We start from the raw sequence: 26,228 nt of genomic DNA, 5'->3' as shown, positions 1-26,228 counted from the left end.
GATAGATTATAGAATTATTGTTGTTTTTTTTTAACAAGACATATTTCAAGGTATGGTAAACCATTTTACTACGATAGTATAAAATACAAATTATCTCTTTAATTCAAAGAAATATATGTCAGTCAAAAGATATCTCGTATCTTATAGATACTTCTTATGTTTTAAGATAATTTGTTTTATCCCACAAGGATACCTCTTTAGAGAAATATCGTGATCTTTTATGAATATCACATGTCATGCGCGGATCTAGAAGGAGTGGGATATGTATCCTCAGATATTTATCATAATTTATGAAAAAATTAGTTATTATATTCGTGCGCTAAGTAATGGTGACAAAACCATATCACAAAATTATCATGAAATCACAATGTATAAAGTGTTCCCAAACAAACATACACGCATACAGGGACAAGTCTAATATCCTAAATACTGTCGCTACATGTAATTAATTCCGTTCATCATTTAAAAGTAATATTGATAGACATTGTAATCCAATTTCTTTTCAATTCCAAGATTTACTATTACATCAAACAGGTATCGTGGGTGGAAAGGATTTTGATCCCCTGATTGCCAACTGAAAGCAGCATCAAACGGCTGGCAAGCTTTGCAGTTCAGGAACGCATATTACAAGAAAGACTACTCTTACCTGGGTGTAGACACATATGCACATCTGATTTGTCGCACTTAGACGCTTTATATCCCGTGGCAGTGTATGGAGATAAAATTAACTCGCTTCTCTAGGTCCCTGTCAAATGATGTAAATAACTAAATATTAAGTGTTCTCATCCAACAAACATATCTCTGTTGTGGAGAGTCGGACAACTCACTCGTACACAATCGGCAATCCTCGGCTGATTCCGCAACGCTCCATACAATAATGGGAAAAGAGTACCAATTCATTTCCCATAGACCTCAATGTTAACCTTTGGTCCTCTCACTAATTAACTATATCGATTTTAAATAAATGACCGCAAACATTTCAATGTTAATTCCAAGTGTTGATAAAAAATGACAAAAAATATATAGGGTCCCGTGCCTTTTATAGGCCATATTTGTACTTTTAAATTTTAAAACACATAGCAATCTGCAGTAAATTACACACTTCATTTTAAGCACACCCCTACCATGGTAATTTCCTCAATCATTTCTCGATTTTGTACGATAATTTTTCATCCTAACAATTAATTTGAACCTCTATAATATTTCTTTCAATTCCAAATAATTTCACTCTTGATATTAGCCAATCACGCAACACCTAGACATTTATATCTCCGCTCAATCTTGGGGTAAACTCCGTCCGGGTTATGCATACGGGGGTTTGGTACTCTCATTCCACAGGCACTCGACGTTTTAAATATCTATAATAAAAAAATGTCTTCCTGTAAACATAATATTTTATGTTTACAGGAATACAATTTTTTATTATAGATATTTAAAACGTCGAGTGCCTGTGTCTCATTCCTAATGTTGAGTGCGCGAGACATCCGAGTAGTTCAGAGTGCACTCGTACACGGAAAGCTTCTTCTGTCGATTCAGATCGAGACTCTGAACTCTACAGCCTGGAGAGCATTATTCTCCAACATTTTTTTCCTCACAGCAGCAAATGCACTTTGTCTGCATCTTTTGGTCACACAGTGAAAACAGCAACCCAAACAAACCACTTTGTGTTTACCCACTGAATTCATGGAAATAAATGAATGTGCCCATAAAAAGTTCTAACATATTGAGGATTCAGAGGTCCTAACATAGTGTGGATTCAGATAATGCCCCGTAAAAAGTCCCAACATAGTGTGGATTCAGATAATGCCCCGTAAAAAGTCCTAACATAGTGTGGATTCAGATAATGCCCCGTAAAATTCCTAACATAGTGTGGATTCAGATAATGCCCCGTAAAATTCCTAACATAGTGTGGATTCAGATAATGCCCCGTAAAAATTCCTGGATTCAGATAATGCCCCGTAAAAATTCCTAACATAGTGTGGATTCAGATAATGCCCTGTAAAAATTCCTAACATAGGGTGGATTCAGATAAATTCCCGTAAAAAGTCCTAACATAGTGTGGATTCAGATAATTTCCCCTAAAAAGTCCTAACATAGTGAGGAGTCAGATAATTTCCCCTAAAAATTCCTAAGTTAGTGTGGATTCAGATAATGCCCCGTAAAAATTCCTAACATAGTGTGGATTCAGATAATTTCCCGTAAAAAGTCCCAACATAGTGTGGATTCAGATAAGTTCCCGTAAAAATTCCTAACTTAGTGTGGATTCAGATAATGCCCCGTAAAAATTCCTAACTTAGTGAGGATTCAGATAATTTCCCGTAAAAATTCCTAACATAGTGTGGATTCAGATAATTTCCCGTAAAAACTCCTAACTTAGTGTGGATTCAGATAATGCCCTGTAAAAAGTCCTACATGTAACGTGGTGTGGATTCAGATAATACCTTGTAAAAAGTCCTAACATAATCTGCATTCAGATAATGCCGTGTAAAAAGTCCTAACATAGTGTGGATTCAGATAATACCTTGTAAAAAGTCCTAACATAATCTGTATTCAGATGATACCCCGTAAAAAGTCCTAACATAGTGAGGATTCAGATAATTTCCCGTAAAAAGTCCTAACATAGTGTGGATTCAGATAATGCCCTGTAAAAAGTCCCAACATAGTGTGGATTCAGATAATGTCCTGTAAAAAGTCCTAGCATAGGCCAAAAAATCGCATTATTTAACGCCTTTTTTGGGAGTTGATTTTATCAACTCCTCTATGCAGTCACTAGGCTCAAAGTGGTGTGGACCTTAACAATTCATTACAGATGCAATGTTAGCGCTAGCAGTAAGTAGTTCGTAAACCGTCTACGTATTACACGTTTAAATGCATAGTTTCTGTAAAATTGACTCTTCTACCGTCGGTCAATTGTGTATGTTAATTGAAAAACGACCAAAATATCATCATAGAAATACAGTCTAATGTCAACAGCGATATTTCACACTATTCAAAAATTCCTAAACGCAGACAGAATATCACCGATCATAATGTACAATACAGGTCAAAAACATGGGCCCCGCGGACTGAAAGCGTGGGCCAAGAAAAAAGTCGGTGTCTTTGAAATTGCGGTTTCTAGGTATCCTATAGCAGTTGCGTGGACCTTTCAAATTCAAATATACAGGTACACACGTGTCCACCATCGGGAAATCAAACGATCGGCAATGATGGTAGAGTCAACTGATTTGTGTTTGTGTCAAATTGAAGCGAACTGATGATATCGTGAATCGCCACATTCAATGTTAGAGTGGCTGCATTCATTGTCCACTTTAATGATAAAACTTCTGAGCTCGACAGTAAATTCATTTTTTAATCATTTTAGTATAAAAACAACCAGTCATGCAGTTTAAACTTTTTCAAACTTTCAGTTGTAAATTAAATCAAATACCGATGAAAAAAAAACCCCACAAATATGTTGTTGTTTTCAAAACATGTGTCATAAGTTTGAAAATCAAACCACACGCCAAAGAATTTCAGGGTTTTTAAATACGCAGTCTAATTAAAATTAGCCCCAACGTTTTATTATTTGTTATGCCGTGACAAATAATAAAACGTAGGGGCTAATTTTAATTAGTCTGTTTAAAAACGCATTTTAATACACATTTTCAAGTGGGCCGCTACCAAGTTCTTTACACCAGAGATTGATTGATTGATTGATGTTTTCCGCCACACTCAACAATTTTTCAGTTATCTGGTGGCGCCCAGTTTTTTGTTGGTGGAAGAGAGAACCCAGATATAATGTACCTGGGAAGAGACCACCGACCTTCCGAAAGTAAACTGGGAAACTTTCTCACCCGCGCCGACAGAGGTGAGAGGCCGTGTGATTTTGAGCGCGATGCACTAACCACTCGGCCACGGAGGCCAATTCGATTTAGATGAAAAGTGGAGGATATGTACAACAATATTTTGAAATTGAAAACTTTCAAATTTACTTTATTTTGTCAAAAAATGCAGTTTTAGTAGAAAGCAATCTGGAAAAAAAATATTAAAACCCCTGCTGGACTCGAACCCGCGATCTACAGTTCATCAGTCGACGTGCTGACCTACTGAGCTACTCAACTAGGCGATAAATTATCAAATGAATAGACAAAATATTGCTGATATCCATTTTATCATCCCATGGGGATCCGGGTTAGAATAGGTCCTCAGCACCCCTTGCTTGTCGTAGAAGGCGACTAAATGGGGCGGTCCTTCGGATGAGACCGCAAAAACCGAGGTCCCGTGTCACAGCAGGTGTGGCACGATAAAGATCCCTCCCTGCTCAAAGGCCATAAGCGCCGAAAATAGACCTAAATTTTGCAGCCCTTCACCGGCAGTGGTGACGTCTCCATATGAGTGAAATATTCTCGAGAGGGACGTTAAACAATATTCAATCAATCAATCATATTTTCACCCATGTTTTAATAGGAAGTCAGTCATTATGACGTGGTATAGTACAACAGCAAGCGTCAGCTGATTGACAGATAAAGCACGTGCATGTATACCTCGTGTAACAATAGAAAACCGGTACATATAGTAAATAAAATGTCAATTTAGTTTTCCTTTGCTAAATAGATAGATTAAATGATTTGATTGCTTTTTAGATTCATAATGGTGAAATAACTTTCCATGATATCTTATTAATTAATATTCAATTTGACTTTTACATTACTCATTTTGTAGAATTAAATACACTCACTGTCTTATTCTACATGATTCTATATGCATTTTTCTATCGATTCACGTAATCTTAATCATTTATATACAAAGTTGAACCCATTATTGTTATTTAGCTAAAAATTGCCCAATTTTTTTTTATTTTTTTTAGAAAAAGGTGGGATTAAAAAAAAAATGAATTTCTTGATATTCTGTTCATCATGTTGAATGATATGAAAAAGCTTTATAGCTGTATGCATCAATTACTGAAAGTTTAGTTTTACTATAAAGTCATTAATTTATCACAACTTGAAATAGAAATTGAATTCGTTCTACGACTTAAATGGATGAAAATATTTTGTCGCAGTCAACCATTTATCCCGAGACGAGGTCTTTCATGCAAACACCATCAACAATTAGCTTCACGAAAAAAGATTAGAGAATATCATTAAATCATAAACATGGACGAAGATCAAGCACAGGGGCTTCTTATCCATTTTGGTCTCAATCTATATATAAATATCTAACAAGGGATGACACGAAAATAGGATACCGGTTGTAAACAAAGCTCAAAATCACCTTAGTTCCAAGAAACAGATCGAATCTTCTGATACAAAGGGTGTTAAACATCTCGTAATACAAGTCCAACGTAGTCCGATCCTTTCATATTTAATTTAATGAGTTTTATAAACTAAAATAATTCAAGCTGTCTGCGTTGTCTCGATCACGCACAGGAAAATATAACTCCTGCAATGAAACTAACCTCCAGCTTTCGGAAACTCTCGGGAGTGTTTATATTTAGAACGAAAAACCTAGAATTTTTTTCACGCAAATAACGTAATTTAAAACGGGGTTTCTTTTTATTTGTAAGTTAATATTTTGTTTCGGCCTGATTTTAAATGCAATGTACAACACTCCAGTCTATAAAACTCATTAAATTCAACATAAAAGGATTGGACTACGTTACTTTCATTGCAGGAGTTATCTTTTCCTGTGTGTGATCGACGACAATGCAGACAGGTTGAATTATTTTCGTTAATTAAACTCATTAAATTAAATATGAAAGGATCGGACTACGTTGGACTTGAATTACGAGATGTTTAACACCCTTTGGATAGGAAGATTCGATCTGTTTCTTGAAACTAAGGTGATTTTGAGCTTTGTTTACAACCGGTATCCTATTGTCGTGTCATCCCTTGTTCCCTGTGGATCAAGTAAAGGCGTTGAACCTCGCGGCCAAAGAGACCATAATTTAATTATAACTTACCAGTGTCTGTATGTATGTAGATTGTTATAGAGACATTAAATATGGTTATGCTTAACTTTAGGACTTTTGAGTGTACTTCTCTATTGTTTTATTATTTGGAATAATTCTCAATCCCAGAAGCATCTTGTGCAAATCTACATTTAAAATCCATTCCCATAAGTACTTTCAGTACTTTGATTATTTCGCGTTTTTACGCCTTTGTACAAACTTCAGCTCATTTCAAGGACATAAAATTCGCATTCATGTAAATCATTTCATTTTCATATAAGTATCAGTGAGAAAAATTTTCCTTAGATAATGTGTATTTACTATTATTTAGGGCTTATTAGGTCTACAAAAACATTGACTCGCAAATAGTGTGTCATAAATATATCGGCCATCGGGATCGGGAAACAGCACACTAGTTCTAACTCGAAATATCTTATTCCTTCTTAACTTTAACACAAAAATGAAAATATATGCACAATACTGTCAAAATATGTTGAATTTGGCATCAGGTAACATTTAGATTACTGAGTAACTCGACTGGATATTAATTAGATTAGTTATGAATATTAATTAAGTTAGACACAAGAGTAGGTCCTATACGAATCTAGAGAAAAAACAGACGACAACTTTTGTGATTTGAGACGAAAGAGAACTTAGGTATTGACGGTAGGCCTAGTTATACGTTTATTTCTATTTTTATGTTGAAGTATTTTCATCTAAATCAATGTCACTACAACTGGCAGACGTATAACAGCTGTTGCTGTTCAGAGAGGATCAAAAGGATATATATATATATTTTTAATTCCTCAGCACAATATTTTATTCACTGCTGCTTGGTTGTAGGAAATGGTTGTGAAAAACTGCTGTCGACCATCACTGCTGATCGTGGTCCATGTTTTAGTATGGAGATTTGCGGCAGCCACAAGTCGACCACACATCATCCTCATTGTGGCTGATGACTTGGTAAGAGAATATGAGAAACCTTTCTTGCTGTATTGTTTTTATGAATAAAAATTGCATGATTATGTTTTCAAATTTTATACAAATTCACAGGCATTTTTGTAAGATTTTGAATTTATTCACCAGGCACAATTTGAAGTGGAATATTTGTTTTTTTAGTAGGACAATTCCAATATGCATTATTAGTATATTATACAAATTCAATGTAACTAAATGCAAGAGAGAGAGAGAGAGAAAGGATTATGGCGTATTTAATTTCTGTTGAAATGAGGGGGTTATTTATATTCAGTCTTTCCTATCCCCCTCATTGAGGGAATGAATATATATAAATACCCCCCTCGTTTCCACAGTACAAACGGGGCAAATTTTTTTCTGAATGGGAACATATACACCAAATATGAATGGTTACATGTATTCTGTCTTTACTGTTGTAAAATTTTATGCAGTAATTTTTTTTTCATATGAAGTCACAAAGCACACAAAAATTCTCAACAATTAAAACTCATTTGTCATATGTAATTTTTCTTAGAAGACATCATGTATAACCTGGCTAGTGTGTAGAGTTTCATGACGTGGATTAAAGTGTTGGATGATTATATGTTTTATTTGTCGTATTACTACAGGGTTACAATGATGTCAGTTTCCATGGATCAAACCAGATCCCTACTCCTAACATAGACAATCTGGCTTACGGAGGAATCATATTAAATAATTACTATGTGTCCCCCATTTGTACCCCGACTCGTGGGGCCTTGATGACGGGCAGACACCCCATTCAAACAGGTTTGTGTTGATTTTATTCCTGAGATCAACTGAAAATTTTGTGATATACTTTCTCACAGATTAGGACCCCTATTGATTTTCAGGTCAAAGGTCAATCCACTCTGGACATAGGAAGACAAAATTGTAATTGAATGGGTTTTTTCTCTCGTAATATTTTGATATGCACACATTTTACAATAGTACTTAATAAGTTTGATCAATCCCAAATACTGACGCAGTGGTACGTGCATTATTAGTTACACAGTTAGTTAGTGACCTGATACGGAAAAATACATGGTGTGAAAAGAAAACCCGTATCGGGCGAGGCGATATGGGTTTTCTTTTCACACCATGTATTTTTCCGTATCAGGTCACTAACTGACTGTGTAACGAATTTATCACGTCGAAGACCTCTAACTGTATATGTGGGGGGTCTATATCATACAACTTAGTCAAATGTCTTTCCTTTTGACACGGCTGCTAGTCGAACCCGACGATAAATAAAATTACTCGCCCATTACGGATTTTACTCGCATGATACGTTTTTTTTCACGGCGTCATGTGACCAAGATCTGACCAACAAGATTTCAACAATTTTGTCTGAGGCGTGATAAAGCTATATTTTTATGCCCCCCTTTGAAAAAGAGGGGGCATATTGTTTTGCACCTGTCGGTCGGTCTGTAGACCATGTGTTGTCCGCTCAATATCTTGAGAACCATTCACTTGATGATAATGATATTTCATATGTGGGTTAGTTATGAGTAGAAGAGGATCCTTATTGTTTTTCAGGTCAAAAGGTCAAGGGTCAATCTACTCTGGACATAGGAATATAATGTCCGCTCAATATCTTGAGAACCCTTTGCTTGAAAGACATCAAACTTGGCACACTGGTACATCCTAAGGAGTAGATGACCCCAATTGATTTTGAGGTCATATGGTCAAAGGTCAAGGGTCAAATTGGGCATAGGAATATACTGACCATTCAATGTCTAGAGAACCCTTTGCTTGACAGACATCAAACTTGGTACGCCAGAACATCTTCAGAAGAAGATGACCCCCATTGATTTTGAGGTCACATGGTCAAAGGTCAAGGGTCAAACTTGACATAGGAATATACTGTCCGTCAAATATCTCGAGAACCCTTTGCTTGACAGACATCAAACTTGATACACTGGTACATCTTCAAGAGAAGATGACCCCTATTGATTTTGAGGTCACATGGTCAAAGGTCAAGGGTTAAACTTGACATGGGAATATACTGTCTGCTCAGTATCTTGAGAACCCTTTTCTTGACAGACATCAAACTTGGTACACTGATACGACTTCAGGAGAAGACGACCACTATTGATTTTGAGGTCACATGGTCAAAGGTTAAGGGTCACACTAAACAGGAATATACTGTCCGTTCAATATTTTGATAACCCTTCGCTTGACAGAAATCAAACTTGGTACACTGGTACATCTTCAGGAGAAAATTACCCCTATTTATTTTGAGGTCACATGTTTAAAGGTCAAGGGTCAAACTGGACATAGGAATATACTGTCCGTTCAATATCTTGAGAACCCTTTGCTTGACAGACATCAAACGTGGTACACTGGTACGTCTTCACGAGAAGACGACCCCTATTGATTTTCAGATCACATGGTCAAAGGTCAAGGGTCAAACTGGACATTGGAATATACTGTCTGCTCCATATCTTGAGAACCCTTTGCTTGACAGACATTAAACTTGGTACACTGGTACATCTTCAGGAGAAGATGACACTTATTGATTTTGAGGTCGTGTGGTCAAAGGTCAAGGGTTAAACTGTACATAGGAATATACTGTCTGCTCAATATCTTGAGAACCCTTTGCTTGACAGACATCAAACTTGGTACACTGGTACATCTTCAGGAGAAGATGACTACTAATTATTTTAAGGTCACATGGTCAAAAGTCAAGGGTCAAATTGGACATAGGAATATACTGTCCGTTCAATATCTTGAGAACCCTTTGCTTGACAGACATCAAACTTGGTACACTGGTACATCTTCAGGAGTTGATGACCCCTATTGATTTTTAGGTCACATGGTCAATCCACTCTTGACATAGGAAGATATTGTCTGCTCAATATTTTGAATTGATGATACTACTCTCAATTAAATGATGTGTGTGTGTATAACCCTTTTCAATTTTGCACCATGGGGGGCATATGTGTTTTACAAACATCTCTTGTTTTGTAGAATATTTTTTATTTAGATCAATAACACTGCATCTGTGGGAAGGATTATAATGGGTGACTGGTACTAAAAAAAAGTTATCTGTTGAATAGAATAATGTTTATTCCTGCATAAGATGAAAAGTTAAAAAAAGAGAGATATTTTTAAAGGAAAATCCTGGGAAAAGGTAGAGTGATCAGAATACTGGGATGGCTAAAGTTTGTTAAGCACCTAGTGTTATCATCATGTAGCACAATCTCCACGGAATTCTACGAGAAGTTTTCAGTATATGTTAAGGACACAGTAGAACATTAAACTTTCCAATATATTCCTATACCAATACACGTATCAACACTTTGCGCAAGTTACATCCCTTGTCCGCCATCTCCCGGTTAAAAATCATATTTCCCTACGTTGGCCTTTGTAATTTTCCTATCTGTAGCTTTGACATCTGTTATTTTTCCATCAATTGCAGTCAACTACAATAATGCCCCAGATTGGGGCAACTCATTAACTTGTATGAAAACTTGATAATTAGCTAAAATTCTTACATTTGGTAAGGTAAAGAAGGAAAGCTTGGTTTTTCACCGATTGACCTTTGGCTGACCCCGCAAAGGGACGTAAGTCACGGCGAATTGTTGATATGTGTATTTAAGCCCTTTTACTACTGTGACACTGCGCTGGCCCTAGGTCCCTTTGGAATGAGGTCATTATGCTTGAAATTTGAATTCCCTTTAACCATGGATGTTTTGTGCCAGTTATTTTGCCATAGACCTAGTTGTTCTAAAGAATGTGTAAAAGCTCTCATTGGTATAATTAAATGACTGAAGTGAGTTATTGATACAGTTTGTTATTGCATTTCTGACTTAAACAGATTTTTTACACAAAACTACAATCCAATGCAAAAATGATATTCTATGATACATCAGAATATTCGAAGTTAATATTTTACAGGAATAGAAACCTGTGCTGTTGCAGTTCATTTTTAGCTCACCTGACCTGAAAGCTCAAGTGAGCGTTTCTGATCATCTGTTGTCCGTCATCTGTCTGTAAACTTTTCACATTTTCGACATCATCTGTCTGTAAACTTTTCATATTTTCAACTTCTTCTCCAGAACCACTGGGCCAATTTCAACCAAACTTCACATAAAGCATCCTTGGGTGAAGGGGTTCAAATTTCTTCAAACGAAGAGCTATGTCCACTTCAAAGGGGAGATAATCACAAAAATAGGGTGGGATCATTTACAAATCTTCTTCTTAAGAACCACTGGGCCAGAAAAGTGTACATTTACATGAAAGCTTCCTGACATAGTGCAGATTCAAGTTTGTAAAAATCATAGCCCCCAAGGGTAGGTTGGGGCCACAATAGGGATCAAAGTTATACCTGCGATTATATAGGGAAAATCTTTAAATGTGGGCGAAGGTGACTCAGGTGAGCGATGTGGCCCATGGGGCTCTTCCTGTTTTTTCTTGGATAAAAGTAACAATGTTTTTGCTTAAAGTAATTCAACCCTCCTATGATGTCATCAGATTTTGCAAAATCAATGATTTTTTTTAGATTTATGCATGATAGGAACATAAATTTTTTTGGAGTCTATTCCGATAGTTAGTGTTAAAAATAAACTATTTCAAAAGCCTAAATTATCAATGAATAATCAATGATATGTTTCAAAATATTAAATCCAAGGGCAATAACCCTGTTTTTATTGATATCTTTATCAAGTTTATTATGCGATAGATTTCCTTTATTTTTTACAGACATTTTGTATGTTTTTGTTAAAGAACAGTTTCATGGAATTATTATGAATGCTATTATATCGTCATAGCCAGTTTTTATGAAATTTTGATAACGCTGTGTAAGAAAAATTGCAATTTTCTGACAGCAATATATGATTCTGTTTATGTATGTCTCGCATCTTAAAAAGTGCGATAGTAGTTTTAGCTCTAATAAATGGAAATAAATGCACTTTAATTTAAAACTTGTATCAGATAAAACTGTGAGTATGGAGTTCCCTTAATATAAAATCTACATGACAAAATATGAATATAAGATTTATGGGAATATTAAAACAATAAGCTATTTAAATAGCAACATTTATATAATAGGGAATATGAAAAGATGGAGTAAATTTCTTCTTTACCAATTTTTGCTTTGTCTACAGTGCAGATTTATTAACTCTGGCCTACATTTCCATTGCTTGTATTATCTCTTTAATTCAGACAATCTAGTAATTTATTCCTTGAATGCAAGCATCCATATTTAATGTAGTTTCAGATTTCCAAAAACCATATGGCCAAAGCAGGGCCATAATTGAAGTTTTACATATGTAAGAATTTTGGTTTAAAAAATCCTTTCCTAAGAATCCGCAGTGGTAAAATTGTTCAAGTTAATTAGTAAGCAAGTTTTGTCAACAAACCATGACTTCTGGGGAAACTCCGAAAGGCATGGCCATAATTGTTGTTTTAAATTTTGCATTGGAAAATGCAAACTGTTCAGGGAAAAGATATGGTCCATGGGCCTTATGTTTACATAGTCTTTTCCTCTAAAATTGTTTTGTTACAAATTAAAAAAAAAAGTAAATCATCGTCGGATACCTTCAGCTGATCTCGTCTTCTACTCATCGTAGAAAATGAGTGATGCGTAGAAGATGAGATCTACCATGGGTATCGGACAATGCAAGCACTAAGCACTGGTAAACCGGATATATGACAGAATTTATTTTATTATATATTTGTTATATAATACAGGATTTCTACATCCCTGATATGAACTCAGGCAATCGCCCTTTATCACACATTCGGTATCAGCACCGTTTAATTTATTTCACCCCTTATTATACGTTTTTGGAACACTCTGTAGCCCTCGGGCTGATATTGGAGTCTCGGGTTGATATGGGGTATGATACAGATTATGTATTATTCTCTATATACATGTATTTCATGTATATTCTATCAGGTCTACAGTCAGGAGTAATAGTTGCTTCCCAGCCTTATGGACTACCATTGAATGAAACCATAATGCCCCAGCACTTCAAGAGATTGGGCTACAGACGACACATGGTTGGCAAGGTCTGACAGAGTTATGTAACTTGTCATTTATTGTTTTCAATGCAGTAGTGTGTGGATGCTAGTAAATAAAGAAAAAGACCCTAAGGCCTTAACACTCACCTCAGCCAGACCGTAATTTGGGACACTAATAATTTAAAACATGAAACCTTGTAGCCTTGCCCTGGTCCCTTTGAACAAAACTGAATATACATTACATGAGGATGCTTGCATATTAATTTGAAAAGTTTCACCCTCGTGGTTCTTGAGAAAATGTTCCAATTCAAAAAAACTGATTTTATGGCTTTTTGAAATCCTGGCCTGGGTGTATGTGTCATATTTTAAAAAAGAAACTAAATCCGACGTTTAAGAATATGTTTGCGTATTTAAAATTTGACAGTATATACTCTTTTTGATCTTGAAAAGATGTCAATAATGTCATTTATCTCCTATGCATACTGTTAATCCGCATTTGTGACATGGCCTTGACCCTTGGTCATGGTGTAAACAAACTTTAATCTACATTACGTAAGGTTGCTTTCATATCAATTAATAAATTGTTTGTTTGTGATTCTCAAGAAGATTTTAAAAGATATTTCCAATACATTAATAGAGGACAATTCAAATCTTAATGATGGCCCCATGGGTCATGGTTTCAACAAATGTGAATATATGTACAGTATTTTTAAAAAGTTGTTTGATATAGAAATATTTAATGATTGTATAAAGTGTGAGAAAAATCGCCTGTTCAGTGTTTAAGAATTCAGATTTAGATTTTCCCTTACTGTTTAATAAATAAAAGTGAAACACCTTGATGCTCTCATAAACAAGGGCAGTAACGTCCATTCCAGTATTTTTTGCAAGCTTATCTCTATATATATCACTCACAAGCTTCCATGTCTGTTATAAGGAATGGCATTACTCATGTTTACTGGAGGGAGCCATGGTTTCATCTGTCTCTTCTTGTTTTTTCAGTGGCATCTTGGATTTCACAAGAGAGAGTTTACTCCTTTATACAGAGGCTTTGAATCCCACTATGGGTATTATTTAGGTTGTGGGGACTACTATGACCATACATCAGAGGCCAATGAGGTAATCTTTGATGGCAAAAGCATTTCTCTCTCTCTCTCCCCCCCCCCCCCCCTTCCTCTCCATGGTAGTAAACTCTTTGGTCATCTGAGTAAACTCAGGAGACATATTGCAATTGATTGTCATTCGTCGTCGTGCGTTAACAATTGAACATTTTCATAACTTCTTCTTGATAACTACTATTCCAATTCTTTTCAAATTTAGTATGTAGCATCTTTGGGACAAGGGGGACATAAATTGTAAATTTCAGGACTCCTGCACCCCTGGGGCCTTAGGGGCAGGGTAAAAACTTCCCAAAATTGACCAATTTTCAAAAGTCTTCTTCTCTACAATGAAACTAAATAGATATTTAGAAAGGACAGGTAGTCCTTTACCAAAATTGTAAATTTCATGATCCAAGCGGTAGGGGTTTTGGTATCAGGGTGGGGCCAAAATGGACAGTTAATAAATGAGTAAACAAGTGAACAATTTAATTTCTTGATAACTACTATTCCAATTCTTTTCAAATTTGGTATGAAGCATCTTTGGGACAATGGGACATGAATTGTAAATTTCAGGACTCCTGCACCCCTGGGGCCTTATGGGCATAGCAAAAACTTCCAAAATTTGTTCAATTTTTAAAAATCTTCTTCTCTCCAACCACATATGTGTAAGAAAATCTAAATTCATAGAGCTGAGAGCAGGAAGGTCTCTACCAAAATTGTAACTTTCGTGATCCCCAGGGTAGAGGTTCTGACCCCAGGGTGGGGCCAAACTTAGTATATAGTGTTTATGTGTAAAACACTTTTATTAGTAACATCTTCTTTAGTGCTATTGATATTAGATTAAAACTAAATGGATATTTAGAAGGAGTGGGTAGTCCTTTACCAAAGTTGTAAATTTCATGATCCTAGGGAGTAAGGGTTTAGTTTCAGGGTGGTGCCAAAATTATTATTATAATTATTGTCATAATGATTTGAAGAACTTCTTTAAGTTTGCCGATACAGTATAGAATCTAAATGCATATTTAAAAATAGCAGAAAAGAATGTACCCCAAAAAAATGGTGGATTTCGTAACCCCAGGGATTGACTCTAGGATATGTCCAAATTAGTCATATCTTTTGATGTTTTAATGTTAATACACCTATTATATTATGTAAAGCCTTTCATCAGTGTATGCACTTTTGAGGGCAGTGAAGTTTTAAGAACACATCATGTTTTACACTGTTGCTGAACATAGAATTTAACTTAGATATTCAGAACAGGAAAGTGTTTCAGAATCTAGATTTCATAGCCCTTCAAACTAGTGATACTTTTAACTAGTACTCAGGTGACCAATAAGGCCTGTGGGCCTCTTGTACTCCGATAGATCCCTATCGGAGACCAATGAAGTAATCTTTGATGGCAAAATAGTTCTCTCCTCCCCCCTCCCCTCCATGGTAGTGAGTCCTGCAGATTCCTAATTATACACGAGGACTTTATTATCGCAGAATTTGGTGAGAAACATAACTTGTGAAATAAATTGATTCACTTTTATTTTCCCTTGTGAATTCATGTTCTGATGATTCAATGTTTACAAGTCATTTTGTGATATTAAGTACTAGCTTAAAACAAGAAATCTACAGTGTATACATGTATATATATATATAAGTGTGTGTATATATATATATATATATATATATATATATATATATATATATATATATATATATATCATCACGTAGTTCATCTTTTTATTCAGATTTTACACAGAAAAAACTTCAACAGGACAATGATAAAAAAATATTGTTAACATATTTTGACATAGATATGGTAAAGTTTAAGAAATGTATTCCAGTTGTTTTATCATAATGTACATGTACCATCCACCCCTTTGGATCCACTGTATGTTGATCATTCGAAGTTTTTAAGTCTTAGACAAATAAAAAGGCCAGCATGGAAGGGTAGATATGTTTGATATGATAGAGTCGAATAAAAAGTGCTCAAAATTTAATTGATATTAGAAGATTTTGTTAAGTAAACTTTTTTGTTTATTTGTCTCTTACCAGAATATTGCCATCAGCTTAAAATAAAATTGTTGATATATTCTACATGTAGTAATTTATTGTAGGAATATTTTGGGTTTGACTTTTGGAGAAACTCGACTGTGGATTTCTCAGGAATTGGTCAGTACTCCACAGACCTCTTCAGACAAGAAGCCAATACCATTATACAGAAACATGATACATCTGAAGTAAGTCAATACCATTATACAGAAACATGATACATCTGAAGTATACCATTATACAGAGACCTGATACATCTGAGGTAAGTCAATACCATTATACAGAAACACGATACATCTGAGGTAAGTCAATACCATTATACAGAGACCTGATACATCTGCGGTAAGTCAATACCATTATACAGAAACACGATACATCTGAGGTAAGTCAATACCATTATACAGAGACCTGATACATCTGCGGTAAGTCAATACCATTATACAGAAACTTGATACATCTGAGGTAAGTCAATACCATTATACAGAGACCTGATACATCTGAGGTAAGTCAATACCATTACACAGAAACTTGATACATCTGAGGTAAGTCAATACCATTATACAGAAACATGATACATCTGAGGTAAGTCAATACCATTATACAGAGACCTGATACATCTGAGGTAAGTCAATACCATTATACAGAAACTTGATACATCTGAGGTATTAAAGTCAATACCATTATACAGAGACCTGATACATCTGCGGTAAGTCAATACCATTATACAGAAACTTGATACATCTGAGGTAAGTCAATACCATTACACAGAAACTTGATACATCTGAGGCAAGTCAATACCATTATACAGAGACCTGATACATCTGAGGTAAGTCAATACCATTATACAGAGACCTGATACATCTGAGGTAAGTCAATACCATTACACAGAAACTTGATACATCTGAGGTAAGTACTTAAGGATTGGTAATTATAGACGCTAAAGGATCTCATTCTGATTAGATTGTAGGGTATGGGATGGGGGTGTCTTGTATTGAATCTTTACTAATGATTTTTGGAGGCTTGCATATTCTAGATTCTTGTAAGAGAGGATTTTTCTAATATATTTGTATTCGAAATATCTTATCCCTGTTGTGGAAATGCCTTAATGTCTTGGCCTCAAAGGTTATAGGATGCTTGCATGTTAACTTTACAAATTGTACCTTGTGGTTCTTATGAAGAACTTTTTTAAAGATTCCCAGTATTAGTGGTGATCTCATATTCCATATGTACATTCCTTTTGACAAGACCTTCATTTTGGTTCCAATGACTTTAACCTTGAGTTGGACCTACTTTTAAGACAATTTTACCTAGGCTATATCTCTTGAACTATTTAAGGTAGGGCTGTCATATTTCGTATAAAGATTCCTTGTATACGACAAGACTTTTCATTTGTTACTTGTTGCCACCAGGGGCATAGTGTTCCACAAACACATGTTGTTTCCTCTATCTTGTTTAAAGTTTTAAACTCCCCATTGTGGTGTGTCTAGTCCAGGCCTTAGGATCATGAAACATCTCATGTAATATGTTGCAACGAAATTATTGAGAAGTTGACTATTCTAATCAAAAATTGTTATTCAGTTTTCTAGCGTGTTCAAATTAAGAGTTTCAGTTCAAAAGCAACAAGCATTTTACAGGTGATTGAAATTTTGATTTAAGTCTGAGGTTTTTGCATGGGCTTGGATTATCGTTTGAATAAAAAAAATTGTGATGATATTAACAAAACATCCCAATTTATTTTCAGTATTTCTTTCCATTTGAATTTCATGACATGTTTAATGATGAATAATACTGTCAAATTGTTAACTCCTGTGATGACAGTTTACTACAAAGCGTTTATTTAGATAGGTGTGTTATGCACAGAAAACAAACCTATGGACTTACATGCTAGTTTTTTTTAGCTCAAGTGAGCTTTTCTGATCGCCTGTTGTCCGTGGTTTGTAAACTTTTTTACATTTTCAACTTCTTCAGAACCACCAGGCCAATTATAATCAAACTTGGCCAAAAGCATCCTTGGGTGAAGGGCTTTAAGTTTGTTCAAATGAAGGGCCTTGCCCCCTTCAAAGGGGAGATAATCACAAAAATGCAAAAATAGGGTGGAGTCATTTATAAATCTTCTCAAGAACCACTGAGCCAGTATGGAGCGCCAAATTAACATAAACTCAAATAATTGAAGATATCTTCAATTATTTGAAGATATCATCAATTCATTTGATGCGCGCAACAATTTAATTAAAGATCTCTTCAAATAATTAATGATATCTTCAATTCTGAATTATTGTGCGCATTAAATGAATTGATGATAGCATTAATTCTTCTGCTGAATTGATGCGCGCTTTAATTGAATTAATGATCTCTTCAAATGAATTAATGATATCAGCAATTGAATTGATGCGCGCTACAATTCAATTGAAGAGAGCAATAATTGATATAATGCGCGCATTAAATCAATTGATGAGAGCAATAATTGAATTGATGCACGCATTAATTCATTTGATGAGAGCAACAATGGATTTAATGCGCGCATTAATTCAATTATTGTTCTCTTCAATTGAATTAATGATATCTTTAATTCATTTGAAGAGAGCAATGATTCTTTTAGAGAGGGCAACTAAATAATTAAAGATATCTTCAATTCAACATATCCACAATTGAATTAATGATCTCTTTAATTGAATTGTTGCTCTCTTTAAAAGAATTGATGCGTGCATTAATTCCTTATACAAAAGCATTGTAAATGATTTAAAGATATCTTCAATTGAATTAAAGAGATCATCAAATTATTTATACCGAGCTCTAAATCAATTATTGCGAGCAATATTTCTACGAAATTGATGCTCTCATCAATTGAATTGAAGAGAGCAATAATTGAATTAATGCGCGCATCAAATCTATTATTGCTCTCATTAATTCAATTGATGCTCTCATCAATTGAATTGAAGAGAGCAATAATTGAATTAATGCACGCATTAAATCAATTATTGCTCTCATTAATTCAATTGATGCGCGCATTAATTCAATTGAAGAGAGCAATAATTGAATTGAAGCGCGCATTAATTCATTTGATGAGAGCAATAATTGATTTAATGCGCGCATTAATTCAATTAAAGAGAGCAATAATTGAATTGATGATATCTTCAAATAATTGAAGATATCTTCAATTATTTGAGTTTATGTTAATTTGGCGCTCCATAAGCCAGAAGAGCTGAAATTTACATGAAAGCTTAATTCCTGACGTAGTGCAGATTCAAATTTGTTAAAATTATGGACCCTGGGGGTTGGATAGGGCCACAATAAGGGATAAAAGTTTTACATACAAATATAGAGAGAAAATCTTCTCAAGAACCACTAAGCCTGATAAACTGAGATTTACATGAAAGCTTCCTGACATAGTGCAGATTCAAGTTTGTTAAAATCATGGCCCCTGGGGTATGATGGGGCCACAATAGAGGATCAAAGTTTTACATACAAATATAGGGAAAATCTTTAACAATCTTCTTCTTCAGAACCACTGAGCCAGAAAAGCTGATATTTACCTGAAAGCTTTCTGACATAGTGCAGATTTAAGTTTGTTCAAATCATGGCCCCAGGGGGTAGGATGTGGCCACAAGAGGGGATCAAAGTTGTGCATACAAATATAAAAGGAAAATTTTTTAAAAATCTATTCAAGAACCACTGAGCCAGAAAAGCTGATATTTACATGAAAGCTTTCTGGCATAGTGCAGATTTAAGTTTGTTCAAATCATCATATGACTCCTGAAGTAAGGATGGGGCCACAAGGGGGGATTAAAGTTTTACATACAAATATAGGGAAAATCTTTAAAAATCTTCTTCTTAAGAACCAATGAGCCAGAAGAGCAGAGATTTACATGAATGCTTCCTGACATAGTGCAGATTCAAGTTTGTTCAAAGTATGGCCCCCAGGGTTTGGTTGGAGTCACAATAGGGGATGAAAGTTTTACATACAAATATATAGGGAAAATCTTTAAAAATCTTCTTCTCAAGAACCATTGGGCCAAAGAAGTTGACATTTACATGAAAGCTTTCTGACATAGTGCAGATTCAAGTTTGTAAAAATCATGGCCTCCAGGGGTAGGTTGGGGCCTTAATAGGGACTAAGGTTTTACATGCAAATATATATGGAAAGTCTTCAGATATGGGCGAAGGTGACCAAGGTGAGCGATTTGGCCCATAAGCCTCTTGTTTGTTTTATCTATGGGATTGTCAATGAAGTATACCGCAGTGATGGTGACATTTTTCCGGAAGCATTATGGGTAGTCCCCATCATTTTTCAGCTGATGAAGAGCAAATCATTGAGCTCGTTACGTCGCCTGCACTGACAAAAATGTGGGAATTGTAAATGTACTGAATTGATGTACATATTTTTTAAATTTTGTTTACAGCCTTTGTTTCTTTACCTGCCTTTCCAAGCAGTCCACAGTGGCAATCTTCCTAGTGGTAAAAATCTGCAAGCCCCAACAAAATACATCAAGAAATTTACTCACATACAAAACAAGGAAAGACAAACATATGCCGGTTAGTATTGAACAAAGCAAGCTTATATACTAGTACGTTCGCCTTATTTTCAAGAAATATGCCTTCGACTCATTTAATGTTAGTTCAAGTGCTCACAAATTTTTTACAACCAATAGGAAATTGATATTTTGTCCATGAAAATTTGTCTTGGCAAAAGACTTTTTTTTCCACTAAGATTTTACTCCCAAAATCTCTACTTTATTACAGATAGACACAATATTGATACTCCATAAAATGAATTGTCACCTTTTGATGTTCATCAACTGTTTCAGCCATGGTGTCTGCCTTGGATGACGCTGTTGGATCCATTGTGCAAACATTAAAAGACAGAAAGATGTATAGCAACTCCATCATTGTCTTTACAACAGACAACGGGGGGCCGGCCAACGGGTTTGATGGCAATGCTGCCAGCAACTTTCCTTTAAGGTAAATTTTGAAACAATGAGTATGTATTGTATGTATTGTTCAAATTTTCAAGGACATTGGATTGTTAAATATGCTGAAATAAATCAAACTAAGAAATGTGCTTTAGGTGAATGCATTTACAAATAAAATTGCATGTGGGCAGTGCCCCCAACTTCACCAGATGCTTTATTAGAAGAATAATGTGAAATATGGCCAAAGACAATTTTCCTGCAAGTTTTCCCCCAAAGATTTATCCACATTATTTTGCATTTCATTTGAGAATATACATGTATACCATCTTTACCTTTTTCTGTGGGTCGTTGCAATTTTTTATGTGAAATTTTGCAGTATTTCCGAAACTGCATTAATATTAGTCACACATTAATGAAATGGTTTAATTACCTATTTTAATGTTCTAATACTGAATCTGCAAATATTATTAAAGCTGTATGGTCCGAATTACAATATTTTCTTCCTTCTCGTAAAAACGTTATTAAATAATCGCACGTATGTAGTTATGAGACTGTATGACCTATCACAAATTATTTCACCTGTTTTAACCCAAATAATTTGATTTTAAATCGATGTTTACAAATAACCGCATCACTCTGCCATTTCAAGTGACAGTCACGTGACCAGTTCAAACTTTCAGATCATCGGTGGTCTTATCTGTGTAAAGCTGTGTATTTTGTTATAACAGTACCGTACCATAAGTTTAATAGAAATAAAAATATCAAATACCTTTTAGTAATTCGTTGTTTTACGCTCTTTCAGCCTTAAAACTAGACAGTTGCGTATGAGTTAATATATCATGTTGGGATTCCCCTGACACTCGTGGGTCTATTTATAGACGTCTATTATGGGATGATTTATATATGTAGCCACTATATTTACTTTCTAAATAATATTCTCACTGTTTTCTTTTACATGCAGATGTTTTCAAGCATGTAATTAAGGGAAAGTTAATAACTTTATAAAGTAATGAATCTGCTTTAAAGTAATTATGTACAAAAATAATACCCGAACATCGGGTCATACAGCTTTAAATAATGTCCTCGTGTATTTTGTGTTACATGTACAACCTACGAAAAATTTGTACCTTCCGGGAAGTAAAACAAACCACTTGTATATAGTGAAATTGATTTTCTTTTCACAGAGGTGTCAAGGCCACATTATGGGAGGGGGGAGTACGCGGGGTTGGGTTCGTATCTAGTCCACTGTTAAAGACCAAAGGCTACACATCCAACCAACTGATTCACGTCACGGACTGGTTACCCACCCTATACACAGCAGCTGGAGGCCGAGCAGGAGACCTAAAGAAACTGTACGGGGTAGACCAGTGGCAAGTACTGCAGACCAATGGCAAGCCAGTCAGGGATGAAATGCTGCATAACATTGATCCTCTGGGCAAAAGTGGAGCCATACGGGTGGGGGAATATAAACTCATATACGGACATGTGATGGGGTGGGATGGTTGGTATCCCCCTTACCAACTCCCTGAAAATTCTAAAAGCCAGAACATTTATACTGCAACACTGGAAAATTCTCAACACCACAACAGTACTAAACTAGAGCAGGAAATGGAGGTCGGACATCGGTCATTGGACCGAGGTACACCAGTAACTGTTCAGTGTGGGTCCAAGCCGGCCAATGCCAGCACGAACTGTCAGGCAAACAAAGTGCCTTGTCTTTATCATATACTATCAGATCCATGTGAGTATAATAACATAGCAGCAGATCATATGGACATCGTTTCCAAACTGATGGACAAGATTAAAGAGTATCGGATCACTATGATGGTACCCCCCGGAAATAAACCTGCAGATCCTGCCGGAAACCCACGTCTACATGGTGGTATATGGAAACCTTGGCTAGACTAGCTGCATATGAATATCTGGAGTGGGGTTATAAAATGGGATTTTGGTACTGTAGAAAACAGAAGTTTTTAATTTAACACATTCGTGGATATTTTTGTATGGGTTTTATGAAATTACTATTTTTGTATTCACACATATATACAGAGTACACTACAGTACGTTATAAACAATGCATTTGTTATGTGTAATTGTTAATTTTGTTATATCTGTGCTACATTTATTATGTGTAATTGTTAATTTTGTTATATCTGTGCTACATTTATTATGTGTAATTGTTAATTTTGTTATATCTGTGCTACATTTAAATTCTCCACACACTCATGTTATGTATCACATGTCCATCATGTTTATAATGACCATCTTAAATGCAATATTATTTTAGCTCAAGTGAGCTTTTCTGATTGAAGTCTATCCATTTGTCTGTTGTCTGGATGTAAACTCTTCACATTTTCTACTTTTCAAGAATTACAGGGCCAACTCAATCAATAGGTATAATGAAGGGCAATGCCCCTTTCAGACGGGAAGTAAATGTAGTTTAGGCCACACCAATTTGTAAAATAGTTCTTCGGATTTTCAAACAAAAAAAAGTGAGGCGAGAGGGCGAAATTATTTTGCAAATATTATTTTTTATTTTGGAGATAAAAATTATGAGGCGAGCGAATACAAGAAATATAAATAATTTTATTTGAATTAAGTGTGATTTTAAAAAGCGAGCGCTTAAAAATAAAGATCTAAAATCATCAGATATCATGTTTACCACGTGAACTTAACATTTTTCAACTTTGTTGATATAGTTTACAATAAATAAGAAGTATTTCAGATTTCAAAGACTTCATACCTAATACATGTACTCTTTCGATTCAGATCTAAGCATATTGCTAAGGACATGTCCAATTTTGAAATCTCCAATGTATCGCTTTTAGTATTTTCTTGAAATTTTAATAAAACACACATAATTAATAATCACCAAAAACCTTTTGTGAATTTGTCGTTAACTGTCGATCCGATTTAGAAAAGTCCTCAGTACCCCTTGCTTGTCGTAAGAGGCGACTAAATGGGGTGGTCCTTCGGATGAGACCGCAAAAACTGAGACCCATGTCACAGCAAGTGTGCCGCGATAAAGATCCCATCCTGCTCAATGGCCATAAGCGCTGAGCTTAGGCCTAAATTTTTGCAGCCCTTCACCGCCAATGGTAACGTCTTCATGCAAGAGAAATATTCTCAGGAGATACTTTAAACAAAATATAATCAATCAATCGTACGCTGTCGATGTTCTCTAAAGAGTGGCATCGAATAGCGCTTCAAAATTTTCTTCGGCTTCCAGTTCGATTGCATTATAAGGAACAACTTCCAATCCAGTGTTATGAAGTATCGTAAATGTTAAGATAGATATCATGAATAACTTAAAACACCGTATTATACTGCTAGGAAATTTTTTCGAGAGCCCGCGATTCTGTCATTTGTCAGTCACATGCATCAAGGTCGTTTGTGCGCTTGTTGTAAAAAGTCGAAAATATTTTACGCAGATATTTTTGGACACGCGGGCGGATATTATTTTTTGATAGTATTATAATTTGGATGTATTACAAATAGAAGCGGCGAATCCGACGAACTAGATTGCAAATTGGCATGGCCTTAAAAAGAAGTAATAAAAATAGGGTAGAATTTTAAGGAGTTTCTCAAGAACCACCTTAACTTGCATTGAAGCTTCCTTGAATAGTTAAGGTTCATATATGTTGAAAACATGATCCTTAACACCAATGCAAGGGTTTTATGGCTTACATATAATACCAGGTATACAAGTTATTTAAAAAATTTCTCTCATGAGCCATAGGATGCATAATAGTATGCAAGTATGCTTTATATGTAATGTAGATTCAAGTTGTTGTCTTGGGGAGAGGTCTCAAATAGGCTTACCCTGACGATAATTTGTATTCAATATACATACATTGTATACACATGTGTATTTATATATGTTGAATATGATAAGCATAATTAAATGTGGAATAAAATATTGTTTAAGGGACAACTAGAGGGATTACAATTTTATTGGAATATAAAGGAAGCTTCTTTAATAAATAATTTTCTCAAGAATTGAAAATGTTTAAAAAGTCAAATGTATATGCAAACATATTGTGAACATTCAAGATTTTTTACCGCCAGAATCTTGACAGGAACACACAAAGGGTTCAAAAGTTGACATCGGAATATTTTTTTTAACTCATCTTGAGAACCAAGTGTACAACTAGTCCAAATCTTTATGTTAGTAAAGACATGTTTGTTCAAATCATTAAATCTGGGTTAGGGGCAGGGCCACAGTAGGGGCTCAATGTTTATACATCAAAGATATATTGGGGGGGATTCTCAAGAATCACAGGGGCACAATATGTCAAAATATGCAAAGATTCCTTTTGTAGTGTAGATTTAAATTTGTTCATACCATGCTCCATGTGGCCCAGGCGGATGATTTAATGTTGGGAGAAATGCTGCTGGTCAGGAGAATGATGTCAACCTTCGCCTGTTTGTTTTGTTCGGAGTTTTTCTGGTTGAAGATCTAGTCAGGAGAGCAATGCGATTCTTCAGCTGTTTGTTTTGTTCGGAGCTTTTCTGGTTGAAGATCTAGTCAGGAGAGCAATGCGATTCTTCAGCTGTTTGTTTTGTTCGGAGCTTTTCTGGTTGAAGATCTAGTCAGGAGAGCAATGCGATTCTTCAGCTGTTTGTTTTGTTCGGAGCTTTTCTGGTTGAAGATCTAGTCAGGAGAGCAATGCGATTCTTCAGCTGTTTGTTTTGTTTGGGTTTTTTCTGGTGTCTTTCATACATGTCCTCATCAATATATTTCATGCATAATTGCTGCCATTCATGAACAAAATGAAGTGCTTTATATCTGTTGACCATGGTTGTTAGTTACTATGTATTTAATAAATGTGCAATGTACTATAGGTAGGATATTTATATTAAATTTGTTATTTTAAAGCATTAAAGCAATGTCTTATCTCGATTTATTGAGAATGTTGTATTCCTTAAAAAGTAAAACACGGTTATTGTGAACCTTCTACTGCACTCCGAGCTGGGTTAGTAAAAAACAGAACCAAACGTTGATGTATCCAATGAAAAATTTCATTATTTTCGTTTCACTTAGGAATAAATATCAATTTACAACTGTGAATTCATAACAAGTGTGTTCGTAATAAGCCTATTTTATTGTGTGTGTGTGTACCATATAATATATATGTATTATAATGACAAAGTAACTAGCTTCTGTTGAGATTCGAGTTCGTTGGTGCTGGTTACAGCAATCCATCAGCAGAGCTGTTTGCAACATTTTTCATGCATCAATGCAAGGGCAGGATTATATTATACCCTGATCGTGATTAAACATGTGGGATTTCAAATCAAGCCCCAAGA

The 26,228-nt window shown here is 35.2% G+C and overlaps 1 protein-coding gene across 2 annotated transcripts; it reads left to right on the top strand.

The window, feature by feature from the left end:
* Positions 1–6,331: 6,331 nt before the first annotated feature.
* Positions 6,332–25,821, top strand: LOC125646982 (arylsulfatase B-like). 2 transcript variants are annotated; one of them, XM_048873666.2, is made up of 9 exons: positions 6,332–6,595; positions 6,773–6,892; positions 7,513–7,672; positions 12,807–12,919; positions 13,871–13,987; positions 16,074–16,196; positions 20,409–20,541; positions 20,814–20,967; positions 22,103–25,821. In XM_048873666.2, the coding sequence occupies exons 2-9, from the start codon at positions 6,776–6,778 to the stop codon at positions 22,824–22,826; spliced, it is 1,641 nt and encodes a 546-aa protein (XP_048729623.1). In that variant the 5' UTR covers positions 6,332–6,595; positions 6,773–6,775; the 3' UTR covers positions 22,827–25,821. The 2 variants fall into 2 exon arrangements, with proteins under 2 accessions (XP_048729623.1, XP_048729624.1); XM_048873667.2 differs by having other exon boundaries at positions 6,338–6,586.
* The last annotated feature ends 407 nt before the right edge of the window (positions 25,822–26,228 follow it).

This window comes from Ostrea edulis, chromosome 6 (genome assembly GCF_947568905.1).
Source record: "Ostrea edulis chromosome 6, xbOstEdul1.1, whole genome shotgun sequence".
Classification (NCBI taxonomy): Eukaryota; Metazoa; Mollusca; class Bivalvia; order Ostreida; family Ostreidae; genus Ostrea; species Ostrea edulis.
The sequence above is the reverse complement of the archived record's forward strand: the minus strand, read 5'-3'. Positions and strand labels throughout refer to the sequence as shown.

Excerpts from the sequence above, each read along its gene's own strand:
- LOC125646982 (XM_048873666.2), top strand. The coding sequence starts at position 6,776 with ATGGTTGTGAAAAACTGCTGTCGACCATCACTGCTGATCGTGGTCCAT. Across the intron at positions 16,197-20,408 it reads AGAAACATGATACATCTGAA|CCTTTGTTTCTTTACCTGCC; the intron begins GTAAGTCAATAC and ends TTTTGTTTACAG. Across the intron at positions 20,968-22,102 it reads GCCAGCAACTTTCCTTTAAG|AGGTGTCAAGGCCACATTAT; the intron begins GTAAATTTTGAA and ends TTCTTTTCACAG.